At 46.1% G+C, this 13,209-nt stretch overlaps 1 protein-coding gene across 1 annotated transcript in view; it reads left to right on the plus strand.

Moving 5' to 3' along the window:
• Positions 1 to 13,209, plus strand: part of COL24A1 (collagen type XXIV alpha 1 chain) — a 241,707-nt gene that overhangs the window by 211,461 nt on the left and 17,037 nt on the right. Inside the window, exons 47-52 of the mRNA XM_040407488.1 lie at positions 2,139 to 2,246; positions 4,509 to 4,616; positions 4,735 to 4,842; positions 4,917 to 4,970; positions 5,092 to 5,154; positions 8,859 to 8,912. Of these exons, the coding sequence (XP_040263422.1) occupies positions 2,139 to 2,246; positions 4,509 to 4,616; positions 4,735 to 4,842; positions 4,917 to 4,970; positions 5,092 to 5,154; positions 8,859 to 8,912 (495 nt within the window). The remainder of the gene's footprint in view (positions 1 to 2,138; positions 2,247 to 4,508; positions 4,617 to 4,734; positions 4,843 to 4,916; positions 4,971 to 5,091; positions 5,155 to 8,858; positions 8,913 to 13,209) is intronic.

The following is a 13,209-nucleotide window of genomic DNA, read 5'->3' on the forward strand; positions in this document are numbered from 1 at the left end:
CCTGGTGCAAGAGTTCAGCTTGGGCCCCCGTTCCCTCAGTGCTTTGTTGCCAGGAACAGGGAAGCACATAGCCTTCATGCCGCCTGAGGGAAAAACCGAAATGCCTCCCCCCTCCCCCCCAAGCTAAATTCTTCATCTAACCCCTTCCCCCCAGTCAGAGGTGTAACTTGACCAACGTGCACTTTCTATAATACCAATGTCTTCTTATGTGGCACAAGGGTCTTTGGGCCCCCTCAGGCTCCTGGGCCCGGTAGCGACTGCTACCTCTGCACCCCCTATAGCTACACCCCTGGCTGGAGGACTCCGGTCCGGCCACCACCAAGCCGGCTCCCCATAGAAGTGAATAGGAGCGTACCTGGAGGCCCCCGCTCCCATTCATCTCTATGGGGCCGGCGGTGAAAGCTCGGCTATTTTCACCGGCCCCATAGAAAATGCAGGGCTCTGTTCTCAATATAGGTGCGGGTCCCAGTGGTAGGATCCGCACCTATAAGACAATGGGGGCATATGCTAGCGATATGCCCCCATTGTCCATGATGAGACAACCCCTTTAATGCCTAAAGCACTGGCAACAAATGTGAGTACACTACACCTCTAAGAGAAAATGGCCAAATTGTGCCCAATTAGCCATTTTCCATCACCGGTGTCATGTGACTCGTTAGTGTTACAAGGTCTCAGGTGTGAATGGGGAGCAGGTGTGTTACATTGGGTGTCATCGCTCTCACACCCTCTCATACTGGTCACTGGAAGTTTAACATGGCTCCTGATGGCCAAGGACTCTCTGAGGATCTGAAAAAAAGACTTGTTGCTCTCCATAAAGATGGCCGAGGCTATAAGAAGATCGCCAACACCCTGAAACTGAGCTGCAGCACGGTGGCCAAGACCAAACAGCGGTTCAACAAGACAGGTTCCACTCAGAACAGGCCTCACCATGGTCGACCAAAGAAGCTGAGGGCACGCGCTCAGCGTCATATCCAGAGGGTGTATGAGTGCTGCCAGCATTGCTGCAGAGGTCGGCCTGTCAGTGCTCAGACCATACGCCGCACACTGCATCACATTGGGCTGCATGGCTGTCGTCCCAGAAGAAGCCTCTTCTAGAGATGATGCACAAGAAATCCCGGAGACAGTTTGTTGAAGAGAAGCAGACTAAGGACATGGATTACTGGAACCATGTCCTGTGGTCTGATGAGACCAAGATAAACGTATTTAGTTCAGATGATGTCAAGCGTGTGTCGTGGCAGCCAGATGAGGAGTACAAAGACAAGTGTGTATCGCCTGCAGTCAAATATGGTGGTGGGGGTGTCATGGTTTGGGGCTGCCGGCTGTGGGGGGCTACAGGTCATTGAGGGAACCATGAATGCCAACATGTACTGAGACATACTGAAGCATAGCGTGATCCCCTTTCTTCGGAAACTGGGCCGCAGGGCAGTATTCCAACATAACGACTCCAAATACACCTCCAAGACGACCACTGCCTTGCTAAAGAAACTGAGGGTAAAGGTTCTGGACTGGGCAAGCATGTCTCCAGACCTAGACCCTATTGAACATCTGTGGGGCATCCTCAAATGGAAGGAGCGCAAGGTCTCTAACATCCACCAGCTCCGTGATGTCGTCATGGAGGAGGGAAGAGGATTCCAGTGGCAACCGGTGAAGCCCTAGTGACCTCCATGCCCAAGAGAGTTAAGGCAGTGCTGGAAAATAATGGTGGCCACACAAAATATTGACACTTTGGGCACAATTTGGCCATTTTCACATAGGAGTGTACTCACTTTTGTTGCCAGCGGTTTAATGGCTGTGCCGAGTTCATTTGAGGGCACAGCAAATTTACATGTTATACAAGCCGTACACCGACTACTGTACATTGTATCAAAGTGTCAGATCTGCAGTGCTGTCCTATGAAAAGATAGAATAAAATATTTACAAAAATGTGAGGGGTGGAGTGACTTTTGTGAGATACTGTATCTGGTCAAAACTACTGTGAGGGGTGTACTACTTTTGTGAGATACTGTGTGTGTGTATATATATATATAATGAAAATCCACTCAGAGCCTGTTCACACGGCGGGTTTATGAACAGGCCCTTAGTTTAATCAGAACCCTCCATTATATGTATCTATAATCTGTACTACTTTCCTCTCCAAGGGAAATCAAGGTCCGCCAGGATTGAGAGGTGCAGATGGGTACCCCGGGTCTGATTTTGTTGTTGGATTTCCTGGAAAACCTGGATTGCCTGGAAAACCAGGGTTACCTGTGAGTATTGCATAGGTTATAAACGTGGTATAAAGGACAACAGTTAATGCGGACAATAAGATCCTCTAGAAAGGGCGGCCTAGTGTCCGGTTGGAAGAGCTGTGTGACTAAGCTACGTCGGCCATACATGAGATAACTGTCACTCTTTCAGCCAACAGTTATCTCTACCACCCCAATACACGTGCAAGCTAGGCTTCTGCCAGGCACCTCTGGCAGGTGGTTTATCCCTGGGACAACTAAATGATTGAACATTTTGAAATCCAACATGCCTGACCCTTCTCTTCCCCAACACGAGTGAGTTGCCAGCAGTTTGCAATAAAGGTCTATCTGGGTGTTACCGGTTGAGGGCGTGTCCTTGCACAGTCTGACATTGTCCAATAAGCGCTGCCAGACTGTGCAGTGACACTCCTCCTCCCCCTCCTCTACTGGTAACATTGCAGACTGCTGACAATCGTTTCATAAATTGTAGTAGGAATAATAGAGGAATGGCACAACATAAAGTGATAAGAATAAATGCTCCAGAACTAGTAAATAGTAACTAAAGCAGACATGTTAGGAGATATGAGAGGTCCCCTTTAACCTCCTGCTCATACATCTTGATGCCGACCCCCATGTGGTAAAGCCATGCAGGGGCTGTATACATTGTCTTAATTTATGTTTATTGATTGGATGTGGGATGTAAGAATCAATTACAAAACCCATTTGACTTGTCCCTTCTCAGCTTCATATATTGTGTGTTTTTAAATAATATCAAATGAATAGATCACTTCGTTAACGTCATCCAGAAGAAGCTCCCGGCTGTTTGATGTACGAATAAAAAATAAACCTTATGGAGAAAAATGTCTCCTGACTTCCTGTCTGTTTACTTGTTTTTTTCACAAACCTTATAAAATGAAATACTTTCCAAGTGCAAACTCACAAAATAAAAGAAAAACCTAAGAGTTATTAGAAGCTGTGACAGAACATCTGCATAAAACATGCCGCGTCCTCCGGCCCTGTCAGAAGTTTATTTTTATAAACCATTTAAAAGAAATTGTACGAGCTAAAACATAAAAAAAAAAAGGATTAAGAAACAGCGCCCTCCGCGTCCATAGGCTGTGTTGATATTGCAGCCCAACTGTATTCAAGTGCATGATGCTGAGCTGCAATACCAGACACGGCCTATGAACAGAAGTAGCGCTGTTTCTTGAAAATAAGGCAGGCTTTCTTTTTTAATCTTGTAAATTCCTTTTTTGTTAATAAATTGAATTCTGACATTTCTAAAGCTGGCCACACACATTCAATAGCTGTCGGTCGAAAGATCGTTTGGCCATCAGCTATCTCTCCCGACTCCCCGATGCACATTCAGCCGAACAACAGCCATGTCTCCGGACTCCTTCCCAGCTCCTCGTTACACAGACATGTTTGGCTTGGCAGACATATATGTGTATTCAATGGGGATAGCAGAGAAAGTTGCTGCCAGACACTGGTGGCGCCCGAAGAGCCCGCCGCAGTCATCTTGATTGAAGATACCGCGCTAAATCTCGCACACAGTGACATATGACTTCACCACGTCACTGCGCAAGATTTCGCGTGATGTCTTCAATTAAGATTGCCGCGGTGGGCTCTTCGCAATCATATGGATAAGGGGAGTATGTTTTTTTTTTTTTTTTTTTACTGCCATTTCATCACAGGTAACTGATTTGTTACCTGTGATGAACGCGGCATCTAAAGAATTAAATGATGGGGGGGGGGGGGACCGCCGTTTCACGCTATTGTGCCCGCTACATACAAAGAACTGCGTTTCATGACTAAGTAATTTGTCACAAAGCGAATTTCTTTGTGAAGTTCGGCGAAGCAGTTGAATCGAATTTTCCATATTTTGCTCATCTCTAGTTATAATCACCCTGCAATCCAAATCCAGCAGTGGAGGTCGTGCTTGCACACTATAGAAAAAAGCGTCGGCCTTGTGGTCGCAACGCTTTTTCCTATGGTGTGCAAGCCTGACCACCAATACTGGATTGCAGGGTGGTCATAAATAACCCCTGAAAACAAGCCGTGTATAATGTGATGGAAAAATGAATTCGGCCAGCAAAGGAGGCAATATGAGGAATCACAATACATTAGTAAGTGCCTTGTATTAATTATAAGAGAACCCCTTTAAGACCTCAATTCTATAACAAGCTGTTGACTGGTTTTGCCCCACTCACTGGACACATTTTCAGTACAGTCTGCACCCAGTTAATTCTGAAACACCCTCCTTTCTATCTATAAATACCATAGGGTAACAGTGGACGCCCCGGACTCTCTGGATTGGCTGGTTTACCTGGTCGACAGGGGCCAAAGGGTTCTCCTGGTGTACAAGGAAGTGAAGGAGCTCCGGGGCCTAAGGTATTATAGTACTACTGATATATGCACATTTTACTTACTGTGGTACGGGATCGATGATGTGGGTTCGATGACTGCAATTCCAATTAATTGCTCTAATTTTTCTTTTTTACTTTTTGAGGGGGAGACAGGACTACATGGTTACCCAGGAAAAGCAGGCTCAAGGGGTTTAACTGGAGCTCAAGGTGATCAAGGAGCAAAGGGTGAATTTGGCTTAAAAGGGCTTCCGGTGAGGATCTTTCTTTTTTTACTAAAATTCATGCTATAACGAACATGGAATAAATAAAAATCGTGTATTTACAGGGAGAAGATGGCGAACAAGGTCTCATGGGGTTCCAAGGGTTTCCTGGCCCGAAGGTACAATAAGATTAATTTGCTTTCTCTTACAATACCCCATGTAAGGAGGGGAGGAGTAGTAGTTGTTAACCTTTTCTAGTCTGCAGGAGTTGAATCACCTATTCTCAATATATGTTTATAGGGTCCTTCTGGTGACATTGGTCTAGTGGGTATCACCGGTCCTAAAGGTCCCCACGGTCAGCCTGTGAGTATTTTCTATAGCATTAGAGTGGACATCATTTAGATATTATTTCCATAGGATTAATATATTCTGCTCTGCTGTGCACACATTGTAATCCCTGGCATTAACTCGTTGAGCTCTTAAACACACATCTTAATGTCCGGTTCATAGGAAGGCATTTAATCTATCGGTATTATTATTAGGGTGACTTCACATGTGGCGGATTTTGTTGCAGAAAATTTCAGCGAATGAAAATCAATTCCATTCAACTGAATGGGGCTTGCAGAAAATCATGGTGGTCATTTACTATCCTATATACGCCAGTTTTCTGGCGTATATATGTCACAGATTGCGGCGCAAAGCTTATTTGCGCAGCCATCTGCGACTTTTCCTCTCTCACGCCAGGCTAAAAAAAGGGGGAGTGGCGTTGGCGGGGAAGGGCCGGCAGACCTGTCACATTTATCATTTTCTACACCTGTTTAAGGCTACGTCTACACGACGACAATAAGTCGCACGACAGATAGGGCACAACTACACTGCAACATTTGTAGCGCAACATTTTGTTGCACTAATGTTGCGCGACAATTTTTAGAATGGCAGTCTATGGTGTCGCACTGCAACATGCAACATGCTGCGACTGTGACGCAACAGTCGCAGAAAAATCCATCTCGAATGGATTTTCTGCGACTGTTGCGTCGCAGCATGTTGCATGTTGCAGTGCGACACCATAGACTGCCATTCTAAAAATTGTCGCGCAACATTAGTGCAACAAAATGTTGCGCGACATTAGTGCAACAAAATGTAACGCGACAAATGTCGTCGTGTAGACGTAGCCTTAGTCAGAGAGAATGTTACAAATTTAAACCAGCACGGAAGCTGGCTTACATTTAGACCTGCGGTGGATGCGCTGAAGTTACGTAGAGGCCGGCGCCTCTACATAACTTTGGTGATCCCCTGCCAGCGCAAGGGGTTATCAAGACCGGCGTCAAAAATGCCAGTCTTAATAAGTGACCCCATGTGCTTCCTGGCAACGCAGCCATTCAGATGAATGAAGCCATCTTCCGCAAAATCCACCACGTACAGAGAGCATACAAACTCCAGGCAGATGTTCCTCTTGGTCAAATTTAAACCCAGGACCCCAAGACAACAAGGCGCAAGAAGACGAAGACAGCGCTAAACACTGAGCCACATTGAAATATAATGATTGAGACTAACATACAGGCATACAGGGGTGCACCTAGCCATTCTGCTGCCTGAGGCAAAACCTGAAATGGCGCCCCCCCCCCAATGTCATATTCTTAACCTAACCCTTTCCCTCCAGCCCTACTGTTAAAGGCATACTTGGAAACCATTACATACAGAGCAACAAAAAAATACACGGTAATACAGCGCCATATACCTATTACATCCAGTGATGTCTCTGATGATGTTTTCTTTCTTCTCCATTCAGAGCAGACCGCCATGATGATTTCTTTCACCCATTTCTTGTCTCTGAAGAGTTTGGTACACAGACATCTTAGGCTACTTTCACACTTGCAGCAGAGTGATCCGGCAAGCCTGCCGGATCCGGCAATCTACATGCAAACGGACAGCATTTGTAGACGGATCCGGATGCGGATCCGTCTTACAAATGCATTGCAAGAACGGATCAGTCTGTCCGGATGTCACCTGGAGAAACGGATCAGTTATATATTTTTTTCACATTTTTACCGGTCTGCGCATGTGCAGACCGGAAGGACGGATTCGGCATTGCAGTATTTTTTAATACATTTCAATGTAAATGAATGCCGGATCCGGCATTTCGGCAACTGATCCGGAATTTTGGGCGTCCAAAACGCTGTTCAGTGACTGAACTTATGACATCTTGATTCATCCTGAACGGATCGCTCTCTATTCAGAATGCATGGGGATAAAACTGATCCGTTCTTTTCCGGTATTGAGTCCCTAGAACGGAACTCAGTGCTGGAAAAGAAAAACGCTAGTGTGAAAGTACCCTTAGTTTCCTACTTTTCACCATCCTTCGCACTTTCTGAACACCCCATCCGGCCACCCCTGATACTATGCCCACTGTGCTCCCCAATACTATACAGAAACAGTCCCTTTGAAAATACTATTGCCACACAGATAGTGCTACCTTCAATAATTACTGGCACACAGCGCTCTAAAAAATAACTTTGCCCAGCAAATAATGTTCCTGACACTAATGGTGCTGTAAACATAGTGTCCTCCAAAAATAATTGTTCTGATACTGTGCCAACGTCCCCCCCCCCCCACCCACACACACAAAGTCCCACCAATAATTCTTTGCCAGAGTGCATTATGTGGTATCAGTGGCCCCAATAGCAATAATATCCCTTATTTTGCCCATGGTGCTCATGCTAGTAATCATGTTCCACGTAGTCCCTCAGTTGTAATAATTCCCCCTTATAATGTTTGCCAGTAAAATAATTCCCCCTTATAACGTGTGTCGGAACAAAAAAATACCCCCTTTTGTGCCCCCAGAAGAACAAATGGCACCCTTATAATATGTGCCAGTACAAAAATGATCCTTTTTATAGATGTCTCAATACGGCTTCCCCCAATTTACTAAATAATGACTAGCCCCCGCCCCCCAAATTGTGGCCCAACAGCATGCTGCCAAATAAAAATAATAATCTTAAATACTTACCTCCATTCTACTGTCAGCGATGCGGTGCAGGACACACCTCATCCGGTCTGTGTCCTGAGCTGTATGCAGCCCGGCTCAGGCAGCGCGATGATGATGATGACACCGACCTCTCATAGGCTACAGGCAGAGAACAGCTGTACAGTTGAATATGCAGAGATGCGTGCTTCCACAGTGGAAGCGCTCATTGCCCATGGCCCTTCCGCTGCCCCCCACTTGTCCCTACCTGGCGTCGCCATCTCGCCTCATTGGCGGTGCACCCCTACTAACATAAATGCGGATTGCGTGCAGACCCAAAATACGGTTGTGCGAATTCACCCTAATCTCCACATCCTGTTTCTGCACACATACACACACACTGGAGCAGTATTCCCTGCCCACTTACAATCTAGATTCAATCTCCTTCCCTGGCTGTCCTGACCAAAGATCAGGCTCCTTCTGTTGGACTCTCTCTGTGTCATATGGCAGATGGTTCACTGAGCTCCCTCAAATTCAGGGGCACTCCTTACTTTTTCGGCTCTGGGCGGTAGTGGACCTATGCTAATCACTTTTGTTATGGTAGAATGGACCTATGAAGTTCTCATCCTTTGACTAAACTTGTCAAAGTGATCATCTAGTTTCAGACAGCGTGTTCATTCTGGGAAACACTCCATGATGAGCGGTGTTTCACGGGCTGAACGCTGGTTCTGGGAAACGAACCCCATGGCATTATAATGATTTATAATGCTGTGTGTTACCCGACCTCTGCTCTGCTGAACTGTACTAACATAATGCCGCCAGTACAATTCAGCAGAGAGGAGGTCCGCAAGCAACACACACTGCATTATCAATTATTATAATGCTGTAGGTTCATTTCGAAGGAGCAGCGTTCAGCTGGGAAACACCAGCTCATACATGGAGTGTGTTTCCCCGGAATGTACGCGCTTGTCTGAAACTAGCCTTGGTAGAAGTCGAGGGGCAGCGTCAATATAATGCTTAACTCCAGATACGCCATATTGAAAACAGTGCGCACTAACGGCCAATGAATTCTGTTTAGTTATACTCACTTATCTTTTTGTAAAAGGGCAACAGTGGTCCCGTAGGTCCTGATGGAATGATCGGACCCTCAGGCAGCCTGGTGAGTAGCCATTAATGTTCATCTGCATTTTTGATGTGAGATTACACCTTTCAAACGTATGAAAAAAATGGAAACTAGAATCTGAACGGTCACTGTAGCCTCTTTGTCTTGTCTGCTCTAGTTTTTAAACATGATGATAAATGGGCCAATGAATTAAATCTGTCTAAAAACTGGTCTTGTTACCCATGGCAACCAAACGGCTCAGGTTTAAAGGGCATCTGTCAGCAGTTTTGTACCTATGACACTGGCTGACCTGTTACATGTGCGCTTGGCAGCTGAAGACATCTGTGTTGTTCCCATGTTCATATGTGCCCTCATTACTGAGAAAAATGATGTTTTAATATATGCAAATGAGCCTCTAGGAGCAACGGGGGCGTTACCTTTACTCCTAGAGGCTCTACACTCTCTGCAACTGCAGCACCCTCTCCACTGTGTTAGACAGGGCCAGTGTAAATGTGATCACTAGAGATGAGCAAATTTTTCCAAAATTCAATTCGGCCGGTTCGCCGAATTTTTTGAAAAAATTAGCTTAGATCTAAATTTATTTGCGCCGAATCGCGTTAAAAAAAAGCTATTTCCTGCCTGGGAGCCTTTTTAGTGGTAGAACACTGTGCCTTGCAGTAACACACATAGGGAGTCGGTTCTGGTAGTGATACAATACTGTGAGTCCGTATGACATGCAGATGACAGGCGTCGCTCTTAGAATCACTGCACACTTCACTTATTTGGGCCAAAACTCACCAAATAACTCAAGTATGAACTCAGCCTTACAGGTCGATGTTAGCGCCAACAAATAAGACGTAGGAATATTTCCTTGTAATAAACCCTGTTAATGGCTGTATCAAACAATAACAGGAACGGTTTGCTGGAATTACAGAGCTGTATAATGGCAGTTTGGATCCGCAGTCAGTGCAGCAAGGTGTAATAGGATTGTTCCTATTACCCAGGCTGTAACCTCCCCTACTGAACCCTGTTCTACATAAATGCTGTGGACCGATTCCTCCCTATCCTTTCCCCACACATTGAGTAATCTTTCCCATAACTTGTAAATCGTCTTTTTAGCAAAATGAAGTCTTTCCTAGCACTGTCCCTAGCGCCTGCAGACGTCTCTCCCTGCACTAAGCACACTGGAAAATGGCAGAATCCAAGATGGCTGAGGCTATTTATAGGGCTGTGACATCACAGGGCTGTCTGGCTGCTGATTGGCTGCATGCATGGCATTATGGGCGATCCCGCCTTCCCAGAGTTCCTTGCTTCATGGCCTCACACGTGCAGCAGACATTTTAGGAAAAACTGCCCTTTAACCACCTCCGGACCGCCTAACGCAGGATCGCGTTCCGGAGGTGGCAGCCCTGCGCAGAGTCACGCATATATGCGTCATCTCGCGATGGGCGAGATTTCCTGTGAACGCGCGCACACAGGCGCGCGCGCTCACAGGAACGGAAGGTAAGAGAGTTGATCTCCAGCCTGCCAGCGGCGATCGTTCGCTGGCAGGCTGGAGATGTGTTTTTTTTAACCCCTAACAGGTATATTAGACGCTGTTTTGATAACAGCGTCTAATATACCTGCTACCTGGTCCTCTGGTGGTCCCTTTTGTTTGGATCGACCACCAGAGGACACAGGTAGCTCAGTAAAGTCCCACCAAGCACCACTACACTACACTACACCCCCCCCCGTCACTTATTAACCCCTTATTAGCCCCTGATCACCCCTGATCACCCCATATAGACTCCCTGATCACCCCCCTGTCATTGATCACCCCCCTGTCATTGATTACCCCCCTGTAAAGCTCCATTCAGATGTCCGCATGATTTTTACGGATCCACTGATAGATGGATCAGATCCGCAAAACGCATCCGGACGTCTGAATGAAGCCTTACAGGGGCATGATCAATGACTGTGGTGATCACCCCATATAGACTCCCTGATCACCCCCCTGTAAAGCTCCATTCAGATGTCCGCATGATTTTTACGGATGCACTGATAGATGGATCCGATCCTCAAAACGCATCCGGACGTCTGAATGAAGCCTTACAGGGGCATGATCAATGACTGTGGTGATCACCCCATATAGACTCCCTGATCACCCCCCTGTAAAGCTCCATTCAGATGTCCGCATGATTTTTACGGATGCACTGATAGATGGATCCGATCCGCAAAACGCATCCGGACGTCTGAATGAAGCCTTACAGGGGCATGATCAATGACTGTGGTGATCACCCCATATAGACTCCCTGATCACCCCCCTGTCATTGATCACCCCCCTGTAAAGCTCCATTCAGATGTCCGCATGATTTTTACGGATGCACTGATAGATGGATCCGATCCGCAAAACGCATCCGGACGTCTGAATGAAGCCTTACAGGGGCATGATCAATGACTGTGGTGATCACCCCATATAGACTCCCTGATCACCCCCCTGTCATTGATCACCCCCCTGTAAAGCTCCATTCAGATGTCCGCATGATTTTTACGGATGCACTGATAGATGGATCCGATCCGCAAAACGCATCCGGACGTCTGAATGAAGCCTTACAGGGGCGTGATCAATGACTGTGGTGATCACCCCATATAGACTCCCTGATCACCCCCCTGTCATTGATTACCCCCCTGTAAAGCTCCATTCAGATGTCCGCATGATTTTTACGGATGCACTGATAGATGGATCGGATCCGCAAAACGCATCCGGACGTCTGAATGAAGCCTTACAGGGGCGTGATCAATGACTGTGGTGATCACCCCATATAGACTCCCTGATCACCCCCCTGTCATTGATCACCCCCCTGTCATTGATCACCCCCCCCTGTCATTGATCAACCCCCCTGTCATTGATCAACCCCCCTGTCATTGATCAACCCCCCTGTCATTGATCAACCCCCCTGTCATTGATCACCCCCCCTGTCATTGATCACCCCCCTGTCATTGATCCCCCCCTCTGTAAGGCTCCATTCAGATATTTTTTTGGCCCAAGTTAGCGGAATTTTTATTTTTTTTTCTTACAAAGTCTCATATTCCACTAACTTGTGTCAAAAAATAAAATCTCACATGAACTCACCATACCCCTCACGGAATCCAAATGCGTAAAATTTTTTAGACATTTATATTCCAGACTTCTTCTCACGCTTTAGGGCCCCTAGAATGCCAGGGCAGTATAAATACCCCACATGTGACCCCATTTCGGAAAGAAGACACCCCCAGGTATTCCGTGAGGGGCATATTGAGTCCATGAAAGATTGAATTTTTTGTCCCAAGTTAGCGGAACGGGAGACTTTGTGAGAAAAAAATTAAAAATATCAATTTCCGCTAACTTGTGCCAAAAAAAAAAAATTTCTATGAACTCGCCATGCCCCTCATTGAATACCTTGGGGTGTCTTCTTTCCAAAATGGGGTCACATGTGGGGTATTTATACTGCTCTGGCATTCTAGGGGCCCCAAAGCGTGAGAAGAAGTCTGGTATCCAAATGTCTAAAAATGCCCTCCTAAAAGGAATTTGGGCACCTTTGCGCATCTAGGCTGCAAAAAAGTGTCACACATCTGGTATCGCCGTACTCAGGAGAAGTTGGGGAATGTGTTTTGGGGTGTCATTTTACATATACCCATGCTGGGTGAGAGAAATATCTTGGTCAAATGCCAACTTTGTATAAAAAAATGGGAAAAGTTGTCTTTTGCCAAGATATTTCTCTCACCCAGCATGGGTATATGTAAAATGACACCCCAAAACACATTCCCCAACTTCTCCTGAATACGGCGATACCACATGTGTGACACTTTTTTGCAGCCTAGGTGGGCAAAGGGGCCCATATTCCAAAGAGCACCTTTAGGATTTCACAGGTCATTTACCTACTTACCACACATTAGGGCCCCTGGAAAATGCCAGGGCAGTATAACTACCCCACAAGTGACCCCATTTTGGAAAGAAGACACCCCAAGGTATTCCGTGAGGGGCATGGCGAGTTCCTAGAATTTTTTATTTTTTGTCACAAGTTAGTGGAAAATGCTTATTTTTTTTTTTATTTTTTTTTTCATACAAAGTCTCATATTCCACTAACTTGTGACAAAAAATAAAAAGTTCCATGAACTCACTATGCCCATCAGCGAATACCTTGGGGTCTCTTCTTTCCAAAATGGGGTCACTTGTGGGGTAGTTATACTGCCCTGGCATTCTAGGGGCCCAAATGTGTGGTAAGGAGTTTGAAATCAAATTCTGTAAAAAATGACCTGTGAAATCCGAAAGGTGCTCTTTGGAATATGGGCCCCTTTGCCCACCTAGGCTGCAAAAAAGTGTCACACATCTGGT

This window comes from Bufo bufo, chromosome 9 (genome assembly GCF_905171765.1).
Source record: "Bufo bufo chromosome 9, aBufBuf1.1, whole genome shotgun sequence".
Lineage (NCBI taxonomy): Eukaryota > Metazoa > Chordata > Amphibia > Anura > Bufonidae > Bufo > Bufo bufo.